Source organism: Crinia signifera, chromosome 19 (genome assembly GCF_055691185.1).
Source record: "Crinia signifera chromosome 19, ASM5569118v1, whole genome shotgun sequence".
Lineage (NCBI taxonomy): Eukaryota > Metazoa > Chordata > Amphibia > Anura > Myobatrachidae > Crinia > Crinia signifera.
The window spans coordinates 3454161-3473921 of record NC_139226.1 but is presented as its reverse complement, the minus strand read 5'-3'; the positions used below and the strand labels follow the sequence as shown (position 1 = coordinate 3473921).

General features: G+C 51.0%; 1 protein-coding gene across 1 annotated transcript in view; it reads right to left on the bottom strand.

Moving 5' to 3' along the window:
- Window positions 1-19761, bottom strand: part of FBLIM1 (filamin binding LIM protein 1) — a 55995-nt gene that overhangs the window by 33716 nt on the left and 2518 nt on the right. Inside the window, exon 2 of the mRNA XM_083161818.1 lies at window positions 4953-5175. Coding sequence (XP_083017944.1) covers window positions 4953-5172 — 220 coding nt within the window. The 5' untranslated portion in view covers window positions 5173-5175. The remainder of the gene's footprint in view (window positions 1-4952; window positions 5176-19761) is intronic.

The window sequence follows — 19761 nt, the reverse complement described above, 5'->3', positions numbered from 1 at the left end:
TATCAGTACATCCCCGATGCTTTCAGTACATCCCCGATGCTATCAGTACATCCCCGATGCTATCAGTACATCCCCGATGCTATCAGTACAGCCCCGATGCTATCAGTACATCCCCGATGGTTTCAGTACATCCCCGATGCTATCAGTACATCCCCGATGCTTTCAGTACATCCCCGATGCTTTCAGTACATCCCCGATGCTATCAGTACATCCCCGATGCTATCAGTACATCCCCGATGCTATCAGTACATCCCCGATGCTATCAGTACATCCCCGATGCTATCAGTACATCCCGATGCTATCAGTACATCCCCGATGCTATCAGTACAGCCCCGATGCTATCAGTACATCCCCGATGCTATCAGTACTCCCTGATGCTTTCAGTACATCCCCGATGCTATCAGTACATCCCCGATGCTTTCAGTACATCCCCGATGCTATCAGTACATCCCCGATGCTATCAGTACATCCCCGATGCTATCAGTACAGCCCCGATGCTATCAGTACATCCCCGATGGTTTCAGTACATCCCCGATGCTATCAGTACATCCCCGATGCTATCAGTACATCCCCGATGCTATCAGTACATCCCCGATGCTATCAGTACATCCCCGATGCTTTCAGTACATCCCCGATGGTTTCAGTACTCTCCGATGCTTTCAGTACATCCCCGATGCTATCAGTACATCCCCGATGCTTTCAGTACATCCCCGATGCTATCAGTACATCCCCGATGCTATCAGTACAGCCCCGATGCTTTCAGTACATCCCCGATGCTATCAGTACATCCCCGATGCTATCAGTACAGCCCCGATGCTTTCAGTACATCCCCGATGCTTTCAGTACATCCCCGATGCTTTCAGTACATCCCCGATGCTATCAGTACATCCCCGATGCTTTCAGTACATCCCCGATGCTATCAGTACATCCCCGATGCTTTCAGTACATCCCCGATGCTATCAGTACATCCCCGATGCTATCAGTACATCCCCGATGCTATCAGTACAGCCCCGATGCTATCAGTACATCCCCGATGGTTTCAGTACATCCCCGATGCTATCAGTACATCCCCGATGCTATCAGTACATCCCCGATGCTATCAGTACATCCCCGATGCTTTCAGTACATCCCCGATGCTTTCAGTACATCCTGAGTGATCTGATACTCGCAGCGTGAGCTGATGCTGCGTCCTTGGATACAGCAGCGGATAAGAGAGGCGGATGAGACATGTACCAGTGCTGGTCTTATATGGGGCGCACGCAGAAGATCCCCGCTGCGGATGGCGTAGTGATTAGCATTACTGACTCAATGCTCAGCATGTTTCTGTGTTGAGTTTTTATGTTCTCCCCAGGGGTTCTTTCTCCAGGCCGCCCCATTCGTCGGGTCTCTCCCCACGATGTGTCTGTAAAAATTTGTAGCACATTGCTAAAGTGCGAGCGCTTCACTACCACTTAAAGCGCTTGCATATGACCGCAGCTCCCTGACTGACACCAGGCGCAGGTCAGCCATGTTGTGGGTCACAGCGGCTGCGTGACCCGGCACAAAATGTGCATCTCGTCCACGCAATGCCGCCCTGGTCGCCTTCCTCGTCACCACTCCTGTTGGAACGTACTACATAAGGAGGCAGGTAGGTTACCTGTGAGGTGGGTACTACATAAGGAGGCAGGTAGGTTACCTGTGACGTGGGTACTACATAAGGAGGCAGGTATGTTACCTGTGAGGTGGGTACTACATAAGGAGGCAGGTATGTTACCTGTGAGGTGGGTATTACATAAGGAGGCAGGTATGTTACCTCTGAGGTGGGTACTACATAAGGAGGCAGGTAGGTTACCTGTGAGGTGGGTACTACATAAGGAGGCAGGTAGGTTACCTGTGAGGTGGGTATTACAGAAGAAGGCAGGTAGGTTACCTGTGAAGTGGGTATTACATATGGAGGCAGGTAGGTTACCTGTGAGGTGGGTATTACATAAGGAGGCAGGTAGGTTACCTGTGAGGTGGGTATTACATAAGGAGGCAGGTAGGTTACCTGTGAGGTGGGTATTACATAAGGAGGCAGGTATGTTACCTGTGAGGTAGGTACTACATAAGGAGGCAGGTATGTTACCTGTGAGGTAGGTACTACATAAGGAGGCAGGTATGTTACCTGTGAGGTAGGTACTACATAAGGAGGCAGGTAGGTTACCTGTGAGGTGGGTATTACATAAGGAGGCAGGTTACCTGTGAGGTGGGTATTATATAAGGAGGCAGGTATGTTACCTGTGAGGTGGGTACTACATAAGGAGGCAGGTATGTCACCTGTAAGGTGGGTATTACAGAAGAAGGCAGGTAGGTTACCTGTGAGGTGGGTATTACATAAGGAGGCAGGTAGGTTACCTGTGAGGTGGGTATTACATAAGGAGGCAGGTATGTTACCTGTGAGGTGGGTACTACATAAGGGGGCAGGTAGGTTACCTGTGAAGTGGGTACTACATAAGGAGGCAGGTAGGTTACCTGTGAGGTGGGTATTACATAAGGAGGCAGGTAGGTTACCTGTGAGGTGGGTATTACATATGGAGGCAGGTAGGTTACCTGTGAGGTGGGTATTACATAAGGAGGCAGGTTACCTGTGAGGTGGGTATTATATAAGGAGGCAGGTAGGTTACCTGTGAGGTGGGTACTACATAAGGAGGCAGGTAGGTTACCTGTGAGGTGGGTACTACATAAGGAGGCAGGTATGTTACCTGTGAGGTGGGTATTACATAAGGAGGCAGGTAGGATACCTGTGAGGTGGGTATTACATAAGGAGGCAGGTATGTTACCTGTGAGGTGGGTACTACATAAGGAGGCAGGTAGGTTACCTGTGAGGTGGGTACTACATAAGGAGGCAGGTATGTTACCTGTGAGGTGGGTATTATATAAGGAGGCAGGTAGGTTACCTGTGAGGTGGGTATTACATAAGGAGGCAGGTATGTTACCTTTGAGGTGGGTACTACATAAGGGGGCAGGTAGGTTACCTGTGAAGTGGGTACTACATAAGGAGGCAGGTAGGTTACCTGTGAGGTGGGTATTACATAAGGAGGCAGGTAGGTTACCTGTGAGGTGGGTATTACATAAGGAGGCAGGTAGGTTACCTGTGAGGTGGGTATTACATAAGGAGGCAGGTAGGTTACCTGTGAGTTGGGTATTACATAAGGAGGCAGGTAGGTTACCTGTGAGGTGGGTTTTACATAAGGAGGCAGGTAGGTTACCTGTGAGGTGGGTATTACAGAAGAAGGCAGGTAGGTTACCTGTGAGGTGGGTACTACATAAGGAGGCAGGTAGGTTACCTGTGAGGTGGGTATTACAGAAGAAGGCAGGTAGGTTACCTGTGAGGTGGGTACTACATAAGGAGGCAGGTAGGTTACCTGTGAGGTGGTGTATTACATAAGGAGGCAGGTATGTTACCTGTGAGGTGGGTATTACAGAAGAAGGCAGGTAGGTTACCTGTGAGGTGGGTATTACAGAAGAAGGCAGGTATGTCACCTGTGAGGTGGGTATTACAGAAGAAGGCAGGTATGTTACCTGTGAGGTGGGTATTACAGAAGAAGGCAGGCATGTTACCTGTGAGGTGGGTATTACAGAAGAAGGCAGGTAGGTTACCTGTGAGGTGGGTATTACAGAAGAAGGCAGGTATGTTACCTGTGAGGTGGGTACTACATAAGGAGGCAGGTATGTTACCTGTGAGGTGGGTATTACATAAGGAGGCAGGTAGGTTACCTGTGAGGTAGGTACTACATAAGAAGGCAGGTAGGTTACCTGTGAGGTGGGTATTACATAAGGAGGCAGGTAGGTTACCTGTGAGGTGGGTACTACATAAGGAGGCAGGTATGTCACCTGTGAGGTGGGTACTACATAAGGAGGCAGGTATGTTACCTGTGAGGTGGGTATTACATAAGGAGGCAGGTAGGTTACCTGTGAGGTGGGTACTACATAAGGAGGCAGGTAGGTTACCTGTGAGGTGGGTATTACAGAAGGAGGCAGGTATGTTACCTGTGAGGTAGGTACTACAGAAGGAGGCAGGTATGTTACCTGTGAGGTGGGTATTACAGAAGAAGGCAGGTAGGTTACCTGTGAGGTGGGTACTACATAAGGAGGCAGGTATGTCACCTGTGAGGTGGGTACTACATAAGGAGGCAGGTATGTTACCTGTGAGGTAGGTACTACATAAGGAGGCAGGTAGGTCACCTGTGAGGTGGGTACTACATAAGGAGGCAGGTATGTCACCTGTGAGGTGGGTACTACATAAGGAGGCAGGTATGTTACCTGTGAGGTAGGTACTACATAAGGAGGCAGGTAGGTCACCTGTGAGGTGGGTATTACATAAGGAGGCAGGTATGTTACCTGTGAGGTGGGTATTACATAAGGAGGCAGGTATGTTACCTGTGAGGTGGGTGTTACATAAGGAGGCAGGTAGGTTACCTGTGAGGTGGGTATTACATAAGGAGGCAGGTAGGTTACCTGTGAGGTGGGTATTACAGAAGTAGGCAGGTAGGTTACCTGTGAGGTGGGTACTACATAAGGAGGCAGGTAGGTTACCTGTGAGGTGGGTATTACATAAGGAGGCAGGTAGGTTACCTGTGAGGTGGGTATTACAGAAGTAGGCAGGTAGGTTACCTGTGAGGTGGGTACTACATAAGGAGGCAGGTATGTTACCTGTGAGGTGGGTATTACATAAGGAGGCAGGTAGGTTACCTGTGAGGTGGGTATTACATAAGGAGGCAGGTATGTCACCTGTGAGGTGGGTACTATATACGGAGGCAGGTAGGTTACCTGTGAGGTGGGTATTACATAAGGAGGCAGGTAGGTCACCTGTGAGGTGGGTACTACATAAGGAGGCAGGTATGTTACCTGTGAGGTGGGTATTACATAAGGAGGCAGGTATGTTACCTGTGAGGTGGGTATTACATAAGGAGGTGACATGTGACATGGGTTACCTGTTTTCCAGTCTTTAATTCCATTTGGAAGGTCTTGGTGGTCTGACCAGGGGTCCTCAGGTGTGGGTCTGAGGTAGGGTGGTGTTATGGGGGGTGATATCGGCCGCCTCTTCTCTGATCCGGTATGTTTGATTTGTGTCGGCTTCTTCTGTGAAAGTTCTGCTCTCCAGGGGGGCGCCAGTGTGATCTGTACAGAGGACACCATCCGCTTACTGGACATCTCCTGCTCGGGGGACACAAGACATTTATTACCATCTGCCGGATCCCCTATCACTGCACAGCTTGACCTCCCCTCACTGCACTACCTGCCCCCTATCACTGCACTGCCTGACCTCCTATCACTTCACAGCCTCACCCCCTATCACTGCCTGACCCCTATCACTGCATTGCCTGACCTCCCCTCACTGCACTGCCTGACCCCTATCATTGCACTGCCTGAACTCCTATCACTGCACAGCATGACCCTCTATCACTGCACAGCATGACCCTCTATCACTGCACTGCCTGACCCTCTATCACTGCACTGCCGGACCCTCTATCACTTCACAGCCTCACCTCCAATCACTGCACAGCCTGATCCCCTCTATCACTGCCTGACCTCCTATCACTGCACTGCCTGACCTCCTGTCACTGCACAGCCTCACCCCCTATCACTGCACTGCCTGACCTCCTATCACTGCACTGTCTGACCTCCTATCACTGCACTGCATGATCTCCAATCACTGTACAGCCTGATCCCCTCTATCACTGCACAGCCTGACCCTCTATCACTGCACTGCCTGACCCTCTATCACTGCACTGAATCACCCCCTATCACTGCACTGCCTCACCCCCTATCACTGCACAGCCTGACCTCCTATCACTGCACTGCCTGACCTCCTATCACTGCACTGCCTGATCTCCAATCACTGCACAGCCTGATCCCCTCTATCACTGCACTGCCTGAACCTCTATCACTGCACTGCCTGAACCTCTTTCACTGCACTGCCTGACCCTCTTTCACTGCACTGCCTGACCTCCGATCACTTCACTGCCTCACCTCCAATCACTGCACAGCCTGATCCCCTCTATCACTGCCTGACCTCCAATCACAGCACTGCCTGACCTCCTGTCACTGCACAGCCTCACCCCCTATCACTGCACTGCCTGGCCTCCTATCACTGCACTGTATGATCTCCAATCACTGCACTGCCTGACCTCCTATCACTGCACTGCCTGATCTCCAATCACTGCACAGCCTGATCCCCTCTATCACTGCACTGCCTGACCCTCTATCACTGCACTGCCTGAACCTCTATCACTGCACTGCCTGAACCTCTTTCACTGCACTGCCTGACCCTCTATCACTGCACTGCCTGACCTCCAATCACTTCACTGCCTCACCTTCAATCACTGCACAGCCTGATCCCCTCTATCACTGCCTGACCTCCTATCACTGCACTGCCTGACCTCCTGTCACTGCACAGCCTCACCCCCTATCACTGCACTGCCTGACCTCCTATCACTGCACTGCCTGGCCTCCTATCACTGCACTGCATGATCTCCAATCACTGCACAGCCTGATCCCCTCTATCACTGCACAGCCTGATCCCCTCTATCACTGCACTGCCTGACCCTCTATCACTGCACTGAATCACCCCCCATCACTGCACTGCCTCACCCCCTATTACTGCACAGCCTGACCTCCTATCACTGCACTGCCTGACCTCCTATCACTGCACTGCCTGATCTCCAATCACTGCACAGCCTGATCCCCTCTATCACTGCACTGCCTGACCCTCTATCACTGCACTGCCTGAATCTCTTTCACTGCACTGCCTGACCCTCTATCACTGCACGACCTCCTATCACTTCACTGCCTCACCTCCAATCACTGCACAGCCTGATCCCCTCTATCACTGCCTGACCTCCTATCACTGCACTGCCTGACCTCCTGTCACTGCACAGCCTCACCCCCTATCACTGCACTGCCTGACCTCCTATCACTGCACTGCCTGACCTCCTATCACTGCACTGCATGATCTCCAATCACTGCACAGCCTGATCCCCTCTATCACTGCACAGCCTGATCCCCTCTATCACTGCACAGCCTGATCCCCTCTATCACTGCACAGCCTGACCCTCTATCACTGCACTGCCTGACCCTCTATCACTGCACTGAATCACCCCCTAATCACTGCACAGCCTGACCTCCTATCACTGCACTGCCTGACCTCCTATCACTGCACTGCCTGATCTCCAATCACTGCACAGCCTGATCCCCTCTATCACTGCACGACCCTCTATCACTGCACTGCCTGAACCTCTATCACTGCACTGCCTGAACCTCTTTCACTGCACTGCCTGACCCTCTATCAATGCACTGCCTGACCTTCTATCACTGCACTGCCAAACCTCTATCACTGCACTGCCTGACCCTCTATCACTGCACTGCCTGACTTCCTATCACTGCACAACCTGACCCCGTATCACTGCACAACCTGACCCCGTATCACTGCACAGCCTGACCCCCTATCACTGCACTGCCTGACCCTCTATTACTGCACTGCCTGACCTCCTATCACTGCCTGACCTCCCATCACTGCCTGACCTCCCCTCACTGCCTGACCTCCTATCACTTCACAGCCTCACCCCCTATCACTGCACTGCCTGACCTCCTATCACTGCACAGCCTGACCTCCTATAACTGCAGTGCATGATCTCCAATCACTGCACAGCCTGATCCCCTCTATCACTGCACTGCCTGACCCTCTATCACTGCACTGCCTGACTCTCTATCACTGCACTGAATCACCCCCTATCACTGCACTGCCTCACCCCCTATCACTGCATAGCCTGACCTCCTATCACTGCACTGCCTGACCTCCTATCACTGCACTGCCTGATCTCCAATCACTGCACTGCCTGATCTCCAATCACTGCACAGCCTGATCTCCAATCACTGCACAGCCTGATCTCCAATCACTGCACAGCCTGATCCCCTCTATCACTGCACTGCCTGACCCTCTATCACTGCACTGCCTGAACCTCTATCACTGCACTGCCTGACCCTCTATCACTGCACTGCCTGACCCTCTAGCATTGCACTGCCTGACCCTCTATCACTGCACTGCCTGACCCTCTATCACTGCACTGCCTGACCTCCTATCACTGCACAGCCTGACCCGTATCACTGCACAGCCTGACCCCCTATCACTGCACTGCCTGACCTCCTATCACTGCCTGACCTCCCATCACTGCCTGACCTTCCCTCACTGCCTGACCTCCCCTCACTGCCTGACCTCCCCTCACTGCCTGACCTCCTATCACTGCACAGCCTGACCTCCTATCACTGCACTGCCTGACCTCCTATCACTGCACTGCCTGACCTCCTATCACTGCACTGCCTGACCTCCTCTATCGCTGCACTGCCTGATCCCCTCTATTACTGCACAGCCTGACATCCAATCACTGCACTGCCTGACCCTCTATCCCTGCAAAGCCTGACCTCCTATCAATGCACTGCCTGACCTATCACTGCACAGCCTGACCTCCTATCACTGAACAGCCTAAACCTCCTGTCACTGCACTGCCTGATCCCCTCTATCACTGCACTGCCTGACCTCCTATCACTGCACAGCCTGATCCTGTATAACTGCACAGCCTAATGCCCTATATCACTGCCTGACCTCCTATCACTGCACTGCCTGACCTCCTATCATTGCACTGCCTGACCTCCTATCACTGCACAGCCTCACCCCCTATCACTGCACTGCCTCACCCCCTATCACTGCACAGCCTGACCTCCTATCACTGCACTGCCTGACCTCCTATCACTGCACTGCCTGACCTCCTATTACTGCACTGCCTGACCTCCAATCACTGCACAGCCTGATCCCCTCTATCACTGCACTGCCTGACCGCCTATCACTGCACTGCCTGACCTCCTATTACTGCACAGCCTGATCCCGTATCACTGGACAGCCTGAACCCCTATCACTGCACTGCCTGAGCCCCTATCACTGCACTGCCTGATCCCCTCTATCACTGCACAGCCTGACCTCCTATCACTGCACAGCCTGACCTCCTATCACTGCACAACCTGACCTCCTATCACTGCACTGCCTGACCCTCTATCACTGCGCTGCCTGATCTCCTATAAATGCACTGCCTGCCCCCTATCACTACACAGTCGGATCCCCTATAACTGCACAACCTGACATCCTAGCACTGCATAGCCTGACCCTGTATCACTGCACTGCCTGAACCGCTATCACTGCACTGCATGATCCCCTATCACTGCACTGCCTGACCCTCTATAACTGCACTGCCTTATCCCCTATCACTGCACTGCCTGACCTCCAATCACTGCACAGCCTGATCCCCTCTATCACTGCCTGACCTTCTATCACTGCACTGCCTGACCTCCCGTCACTGCACAGCCTCACCCCCTATCACTTCACTGCCTCACCCCCTATCACTGCACTGCCTCACCCCCTATCACTGCACTGCCTCACCCCCTATCACTGCACTGCCTGACCTTCTATCACTGCCTGACCTCCTATCACTGCACTGCCTGACCTCCAATCACTGCACTGCCTGACCTCCAATCACTGCACAGCCTGATCCCCTCTATCACTGCACTGCCTGACCCTCTATCACTGCACTGCCTGACCCTCTATCACTGCACTGCCTGACCCTCTATCACTGCACTGCCTGACCCTCTATCACTGCACTGCCTGACCTCCTATCACTGCACTGCCTGACCTCCTATCACTGCACAGCCTGATCCCGTATCACTGCACAGCCTGACCCCCTATCACTGCACAGCCTGACCCTTTATCACTGCACTGCCTGATCCCCTCTATCACTGCACTGCCTGACCTCCAATCACTGCACTGCCTGACCTCCTATCACTTCACAGCCTCACCCCCTATCACTGCACTGCCTGACCTCCTATCACTGCACAGCCTGACCTCCTTGTCACTGCACTGCCTGACCTCCTATCACTGCACTGCCTGACCTCCTCTATCGCTACACTGCCTGATCCCCTCTATCACTGCACAGCCTGACATCCAATCACTGCACTGCCTGACCCTCTATCACTGCAAAGCCTGAACTCCTATCACTGCACAGCCTGACCTCCTATCACTGCACAGCCTGACCTCCTATCACTGCACAGCCTAAACCTCCTGTCACTGCACTGCCTGATCCCCTCTATCACTGCACTGCCTGACCTCCTATCACTGCACTGCCTGACCTCCTATCACTGCACTGCCTGACCTCCAATCACTACACAGCCTGATCCCCTCTATCACTGCCTGACCTCCTATCACTGCACTGCCTGACATCCTATCACTGCACTGCCTTACCTCCTATCACTGCACTGCCTTACCTCCTATCACTGCACTGCCTTACCTCCTATCACTGCACTGCCTCACCTCCTGTCACTGCACAGCCTCACCCCTATCACTGCACTGCCTCACCCCCTATCACTGCACTGCCTGACCTCCTATCACTGCACTACCTGACCTTATATCACTGCACAGCCTGATCCCCTCTATCACTGCACTGCCTGACCTCCTATCACTGCACTGCCTGACCTCCTATTACTGCACAGCCTGACCCTCTATCACTGCACTGCCTGATCCCCTATCACTGCACTGCCTGATCCCCTCTATCACTGCACAGCCTGACCTCCTATCACTGCACAGCCTGACCTCCTATCACTGGACTACCTGATCCCCTATCACTGCACTGCCTGACCTCCAATCACTGCACAGCCTGATCCCCTCTATCACTGCCTGACCTCCTATCACTGCACTGCCTGACCTCGCGTCACTGCACAGCCTCACCCCCTATCACTGCACTGCCTCACCCCCTATCACTGCACTGCCTCACCCCCTATCACTGCACTGCCTCACCCCCTATCACTGCACGACCTCCAATCACTGCACAGCCTGTTCCCCTCTATCACAGCACTGCCTGACCCTCTATCACTGCACTGCCTGACCCTCTATCACTGCACTGCCTGACCCTCTATCACTGCACTGCCTGACCCTCTATCACTGCACTGCCTGACCCCCTATCACTGCACTGCCTGACCTCCTATCACTGCACTACCTGACCTCCTATCACTTCACTGCCTGACCTCCTATCACTGCACAGCCTGATCCCGTTTCACTGCACAGCCTGACCCCCTATCACTGCACTGCCTGACCATCTATCACTGCACTGCCTGACCTCCTATCACTGCACTGCCTGATCCCCTCTATCACTACACAGCCGGACCTCCTATCACTGCACAGCCTGACCTCCTATCACTGCAATGCCTGGCCCTCTATCACTGCACTGCCTGACCCTCTATCACCGCACTGCCTGATCCCCTATCACCGCACAGCCTGACCCCGTATCACCGCACAGCCTGACCCCGTATCACCGCACAGCCTGACCCCGTATCACCGCACAGCCTGACCCCGTATCACCGCACAGCCTGACCCCGTATCACCGCACAGCCTGACCCCGTATCACCGCACAGCCTGGCCCCGTATCACCGCACAGCCTGACCTAATATAAGGGTGCAGAGGTGCAGTAATGGAGGATATAGAGGTGCAGTAATGGAGGATATAGAGGTGCAGTAATGGAGGGATATAGAGGTGCAGTAATGGAGGGATATAGAGGTGCAGTAATGGAGGGATATAGAGGTGCAGTAATGGAGGATATAGAGGTGCAGTAATGGAGGATATAGAGGTGCAGTCATGGGGGATATAGAGGTGCAGTCATGGAGGATATAGAGGTGCAGTAATGGAGGATATAGAGGTGCAGTAATGGAGGGATATAGAGGTGCAGTAATGGAGGATATAGAGGTGCAGTAATGGAGGATATAGAGGTGCAGTAATTGAGGGATATAGAGGTGCAGTAATGGAGGATATAGAGGTGCAGTAATGGAGGGATATAGAGGTGCAGTAATGGAGGATATAGAGGTGCAGTAATGGAGGATATAGAGGTGCAGTAATGGAGGGATATAGAGGTGCAGTAATGGAGGGATATAGAGGTGCAGTAATGGAGGATATAGAGGTGCAGTAATGGAGGATATAGAGGTGCAGTAATGGAAGATATAGAGGTACAGTAATGGAGGGATATAGAGGTGCAGTAATGGAGGGATATAGAGGTGCAGTAATGGAGGGATATAGAGGTGCAGTAATGGAGGATATAGAGGTGCAGTAATGGAGGATATAGAGGTGCAGTAATGGAAGATATAGAGGTACAGTAATGGAGGGATATAGAGGTGCGGTAATGGAGGGATATAGAGGTGCAGTAATGGAGGGATATAGAGGTGCAGTAATGGAGGATATAGAGGTGCAGTAATGGAGGATATAGAGGTGCAGTAATGGAGGATATAGAGGTGCAGTAATGGAGGGATATAGAGGTGCAGTAATGGAGGGATATAGAGGTGCAGTAATGGAGGATATAGAGGTGCAGTAATGGAGGGATATAGAGGTGCAGTAATGGAGGGATATAGAGGTGCAGTAATGGAGGGATATAGAGGTGCAGTAATGGAGGATATAGAGGTGCAGTGATGGAGGATATAGAGGTGCAGTGATGGAGGATATAGAGGTGCAGTAATGGAGGGATATAGAGGTGCAGTAATGGAGGATATAGAGGTGCAGTAATGGAGGATATAGAGGTGCAGTAATGGAGGATATAGAGGTGCAGTAATGGAGGATATAGAGGTGCAGTAATGGAGGGATATAGAGGTGCAGTAATGGAGGGATATAGAGGTGCAGTAATGGAGGGATATAGAGGTGCAGTAATGGAGGATATAGAGGTGCAGTAATGGAGGGATATAGAGGTGCAGTAATGGAAGATATAGAGGTGCAGTAATGGAGGATATAGAGGTGCAGTAATGGAGGGATATAGAGGTGCAGTAATGGAGGATATAGAGGTGCAGTAATGGAGGATATAGAGGTGCAGTAATGGAGGGATATAGAGGTGCAGTAATGGAGGATATAGAGGTGCAGTAATGGGGGATATAGAGGTGCAGTAATGAAGGATATAGAGGTGCAGTAATGGAGGGATATAGAGGTGCAGTAATGGAGGGATATAGGAGGTGCAGTAATGGAGGGATATAGAGGTGCAGTAATGGAGGATATAGAGGTGCAGTAATGGAGGATATAGAGGTGCAGTAATGGAGGATATAGAGGTGCAGTAATGGAGGATATAGAGGTGCAGTAATGGAGGATATAGAGGTGCAGTAATGGAGGGATATAGAGGTGCAGTAATGGAGGATATAGAGGTGCAGTAATGGAGGATATAGAGGTGCAGTAATGGAGGATATAGAGGTGCAGTAATGGAGGTATATAGAGGTGCAGTAATGGAGGATATAGAGGTGCAGTAATGGAGGATATAGAGGTGCAGTAATGGAGGATATAGAGGTGCAGTAATGGAGGGATATAGAGGTGCAGTAATGGAGGGATATAGAGGTGCAGTAATGGAGGGATATAGAGGTGCAGTAATGGAGGATATAGAGGTGCAGTAATGGAGGATATAGAGGTGTAGATATGGCGGATATAGAGGTGCAGTAATGGAGGATATAGAGGTGCAGTAATGGAGGATATAGAGGTGCAGTAATGGAGGGATATAGAGTTGCAGTAATGGAGGGATATAGGGGTGCAGTAATGGAGGGATATAGAGGTGCAGTAATGTAGGGATATAGAGGTGCAGTAATGGAGGATATAGAGGTGCAGTAATGTGGGATATAGAGGTGCAGTAATGGAGGATATAGAGGTGCAGTAATGGAGGGATATAGAGGTGCAGTAATGGGGGATATAGAGGTGCAGTAATGTGGGATATAGAGGTGCAGTAATGGGGGATATAGAGGTGCAGTAATGTGGGATATAGAGGTGCAGTAATGGAGGATATAGAGGTGCAGTAATGGAGGATATAGAGGTGCAGTAATGGAGGGATATAGAGGTGCAGTAATGGAGGATATAGAGGTGCAGTAATGGAGGATATAGAGGTGCAGTAATGGAGGATATAGAGGTGCAGTAATGGAGGATATAGAGGTGCAGTAATGGAGGATATAGAGGTGCAGTAATGGAGGATATAGAGGTGCAGTAATGGAGGGATATAGAGGTGCAGTAATGGAGGATATAGAGGTGCAGTAATGGAGGATATAGAGGTGCAGTAATGGAGGATATAGAGGTGCAGTAATGGAGGATATAGAGGTGCAGTAATGGAGGATATAGAGGTGCAGTAATGGGGGATATAGAGGTGCAGTAATGGAGGATATAGAGGTGCAGTAATGGAGGATATAGAGGTGCAGTAATGGAGGATATAGAGGTGCAGTGATGGAGGGATAGATATGAGGTGTAGATATGGACAGACATAGGGAATTCTGCATTTTTTAGTAATTTATGCCCATTTTGCTATCAAATGTGTGTCAGCTGATAATGTTTAGATTGCAAGCTCTTTGCGACAGAGCGCTGCTATTGCTGTGACACATACACCTTTAGGAGGGTTCTTTGTATATTACTAAACAAACACAATAATTCCCCCGGTACGTGCTGAGCCCTGGCTGGTGGGTGCCCTTTGTACCCGGAGGGGTGAGGGTGTTGGGTGTGGCGGGGCGTGTGTGTGTGTGCGGTGCTAGGTGTGTTACTCATTACACAGCACATGGACTTTGTGTGAGGTATACGGGTCCTCAGGGCTACGGTGCAGGATATCCGGATACACTGTCGGCACGTGTCTATCAATGTCAATCTTCCCAACCAGGACCTAATGCTTGTGTTGACCATTTGACCTTGTCGACCATAGACATGTTGATATTTTGTCTGTGTCGACCTAAGGCCTGTTGACCCAATGTATGTCGTATACTGACACAACAATACCCCGCCCCCGATAGGTTCTGGATCTGTAGGATTGGGGTACACCTGAACCCCACAATGCTATGATGTCATTAGATAGAGCTGTAGTTCCACAATCCTGGATCACAGCGTCGACACTAATTAGGTCAGCCGTTAAAAGGTTGACATGCACAAGGCCAACATGGGAAAAAGGATGACACAAAGAAAATGACAAACAAAAAGGTCAACACATGAAAACGTTGACATGAGGTTTTTTTTCACTTTTATTGGTGTCAATGTGGACATGTGAGACCCCCCCATTAGTGTACCGTTCCCAGAGTATACGTGGACCCCCCCATTAGTGTACCGTTCCCAGAGTATACGTGGACCCCCCCATTAGTGTACCGTTCCCAGAGTATACGTGGACCCCCCCATTAGTGTACCGTTCCCAGAGTACACGTGGACCCCCCCATTAGTGTACCGTTCCCAGAGTACACGTGGACCCCCCCATTAGTGTACCGTTCCCAGAGTATACGTGGATCCCCCCATTAGTGTACCGTTCCCAGAGTACACGTGGACCCCCCCCATTAGTGTACTGTTCCCAGAGTACATGTGAGACCCCCCCATTAGTGTACCGTTCCCAGAGTATACGTGGACCCCCCCATTAGTGTACCGTTCCCAGAGTACACGTGGACCCCCCCATTAGTGTACCGTTCCCAGAGTATACGTGGACCCCCCATTAGTGTACCGTTCCCAGAGTATACGTGGACCCCCCCATTAGTGTACCGTTCCCAGAGTACACGTGGACCTCCCCATTAGTGTACCGTTCCCAGAGTACACGTGGACCCCCCCATTAGTGTACTGTTCCCAGAGTACACGTGTACCCCCCCATTAGTGTACCGTTCCCAGAGTATACGTGGACCCCCCATTAGTGTACCGTTCCCAGAGTACACGTGGACCTCCCCATTAGTGTACCGTTCCCAGAGTACACGTGGACCCCCCATTAGTGTACCGTTCCCATAGTATACGTGGACCCCCCCATTAGTGTACCGTTCCCAGAGTACACGTGGACCCCCCATTTAGTGTACCGTTCCCAGAGTACACGTGCCACCCCCCCCATTAGTGTACCGTTCCCAGAGTACACGTGGACCCCCCCATTAGTGTACTGTTCCCAGAGTATACGTGTACCCCCACATTAGTGTACCGTTCCCAGAGTACACGTGGACCCCCCCATTAGTGTACTGTTCCCAGAGTATACGTGGACCTCCCCATTAGTGTACCGTTCCCAGAGTACACGTGGACCCCCCCATTAGTGTACTGTTCCCAGAGTATACGTGGACCCCCCCATTAGTGTACCGTTCCCAGAGTACACGTGGACCCCCCCATTAGTGTACCGTTCCCAGAGTATACGTGTACCCCCACATTAGTGTACCGTTCCCAGAGTACACGTGGACCCCCCCATTAGTGTACTGTTCCCAGAGTATACGTGGACCTCCCCATTAGTGTACCGTTCCCAGAGTACACGTGGACCCCCCCATTAGTGTACTGTTCCCAGAGTATACGTGGACCCCCCCATTAGTGTACCGTTCCCAGAGTACACGTGGACCCCCCCATTAGTGTACCGTTCCCAGAGTACACGTGGACCTCCCCATACTGTTCCCAGGGTATACGTGGACCCCCCCCCCATTAGTGTACCGTTCCCAGAGTACACGTGGACCCCCCATTAGTGTACTGTTCCCAGAGTATACGTGGACCCCCCCATTAGTGTACCGTTCCCAGAGTACACGTGGACCCCCCCCATTAGTGTACCGTTCCCAGAGTACACGTGGACCTCCCCATACTGTTCCCAGGGTATACGTGGACCCCCCCATTAGTGTACCGTTCCCAGAGTATACGTGGACCTCCCCATTAGTGTACCGTTCCCAGAGGACATGTGGACCTCCCCATTAGTGTACCGTTCCCAGAGTACACGTGGACCCCCCCATTAGTGTACCGTTCCCAGAGTATACGTGGACCCCCCCATTAGTGTACCGTTCCCAGAGTATACGTGGACCCCCCCATTAGTGTACCATTCCCAGAGTATACGTGGACCTCCCCATTAGTGTACCGTTCCCAGAGTACACGTGGACCCCCCTATTAGTGTACCGTTTCCAGAGTATACGTGGACCCCCCCATTAGTGTACCGTTCCCAGAGTATACGTGGACCTCCCCATTAGTGTACCGTTCCCAGAGTATACGTGGACCCCCCCATTAGTGTACCGTTCCCAGAGTATACGTGGACCTCCCCATTAGTGTACCGTTCCCAGAGTACATGTGGACCTCCCCATTAGTGTACCATTCCCAGAGTACATGTGGACCTCCCCATTAGTGTACCGTTCCCAGAGTACACGTGGACCCCCCATTAGTGTACCGTTCCCAGAGTATACGTGGACCCCCCCATTAGTGTACCGTTCCCAGAGTACACGTGGACCTCCCCATTAGTGTACCGTTCCCAGAGTACACGTGGACCCCCCCATTAGTGTACTGTTCCCAGAGTATACGTGGACCCCCCCATTAGTGTACCGTTCCCAGAGTACACGTGGACCCCCCCATTAGTGTACCGTTCCCAGAGTACACGTGGACCTCCCCATACTGTTCCCAGGGTATACGTGGACCCCCCCATTAGTGTACCGTTCCCAGAGTATACGTGGACCTCCCCATTAGTGTACCGTTCCCAGAGTACATGTGGACCTCCCCATTAGTGTACCGTTCCCAGAGTACACGTGGACCCCCCCATTAGTGTACCGTTCCCAGAGTATACGTGGACCCCCCCCATTAGTGTACCGTTCCCAGAGTATACGTGGACCCCCCCATTAGTGTACCATTCCCAGAGTATACGTGGACCTCCCCATTAGTGTACCGTTCCCAGAGTACACGTGGACCCCCCCATTAGTGTACCGTTCCCAGAGTATACGTGGACCCCCCCATTAGTGTACCGTTCCCAGAGTATACGTGGACCCCCCCATTAGTGTACCATTCCCAGAGTATACGTGGACCTCCCCATTAGTGTACCGTTCCCAGAGTATACGTGGACCTCCCCATTAGTGTACCGTTCCCAGAGTACACGTGGACCCCCCCATTAATGTACCGTTCCCAGAGTATACGTGGACCCCCCCATTAGTGTACCGTTCCCAGAGTATACGTGGACCTCCCCATTAGTGTACCGTTCCCAGAGTATACGTGGACCCCCCCCATTAGTGTACCGTTCCCAGAGTATACGTGGACCTCCCCATTAGTGTACCGTTCCCAGAGTACATGTGGACCTCCCCATTAGTGTACCATTCCCAGAGTACATGTGGACCTCCCCATTAGTGTACCGTTCCCAGAGTACACGTGGACCCCCCATTAGTGTACCGTTCCCAGAGTATACGTGGACCCCCCCATTAGTGTACCGTTCCCAGAGTACACGTGGACCTCCCCATTAGTGTACCGTTCCCAGAGTACACGTGGACCCCCCATTTAGTGTACCGTTCCCAGAGTACACGTGCCACCCCCCCCCATTAGTGTACCGTTCCCAGAGTACACGTGGACCCCCCCATTAGTGTACCATTCCCAGAGTAAATGTGGACCCCCCCATTAGTGTACCGTTCCCAGAGTACATGTGGACCCCCCCATTAGTGTACCGTTCCCAGAGTACAAGTGGACCCCCCCATTAGTGTACCGTTCCCAGAGTACACGTGCCCCCCCCCCCCATTAGTGTACCGTTACAACGTGGATGATAAAGCTTGAAAAGTTCAAAATATCATTTAAAATTCATATCAATTAATGTGTTGACAGTTCCCATGTCAAACTTTTTGATTGTATCAACATTTTGGTGTCGGCCTATCATCTGCATCGTAATCCAAGTGGATGAAATAATTCCCAAAAATTTATGTCGCCCTTTCCATGTGTCGACCATTGTTATGTCAACATTTTCCTTGTATTAACCCTTTCTTTATGTGGACCTTTTGGTGTCGACCTAGAGCCATCCGGATGCCGTCAGAGGATCACTGCTCCCAACATGTACAAAACATATAAACAATCATTTTAGGATCAGGAAGGAAGATAATTACAGCTTTCTCCTACCGGCCGCATGTAATTATCTGGGGACACGCACCGGGACTGGAAATATTACCTTCCAAATATACAAATCGCTCACATTACATCACTATGGGCCAGATGTACTAAGCTTCAAAAGTGATAAAATGGAGAGTGATAAACAGCAGGCCAATCAGCTCCTACCTGCCATGTCACAGACTCTGTTTGAAAAATGTCAGGCAGGAGCTGATTGGTTGGTTTTTTATCACTCTCTATTTTATCACTTTTTAAGCTTAGTACATATCGCCCTAAGTATCCTACACCTATGTAATGTACTGTACTACGTATTCTACATCTATGTCATGTACTGTACTACGTATCCTACATCTATGTCATGTACTGTACTAGGTATTCTACATCTATGTAATGTACTGTACTACGTATCCTACATCTATGTCATGTACTGTACTACGTATCCTACATATATGTAATGTACTGTACTACATATCCTACATCTATGTAATGTACTGTACTACATATCCTACATCTATGTCATGTACTGTACTACGTATCCTACATATATGTAATGTACTGTACTACATATCCTACATCTATGTAATGTACTGTACTACATATCCTACATCTATGTCATGTACTGTACTACGTATCCTACATATATGTAATGTACTGTACTACATATCCTACATCTATGTATTGTACTGTACTACGTATCCTACATCTATGTCATGTACTGTACTACGTATCCTACATCTATGTATTGTACTGTACTACGTATCCTACATCTATGTATTGTACTGTACTAGGTATCCTACATCTATGTATTGTACTACGTATCCTACATCTATGTATTGTACTGTACTACGTGTCCTACTATGACAGGATCACTGGTATAGCAGTGGAAGGCAGGT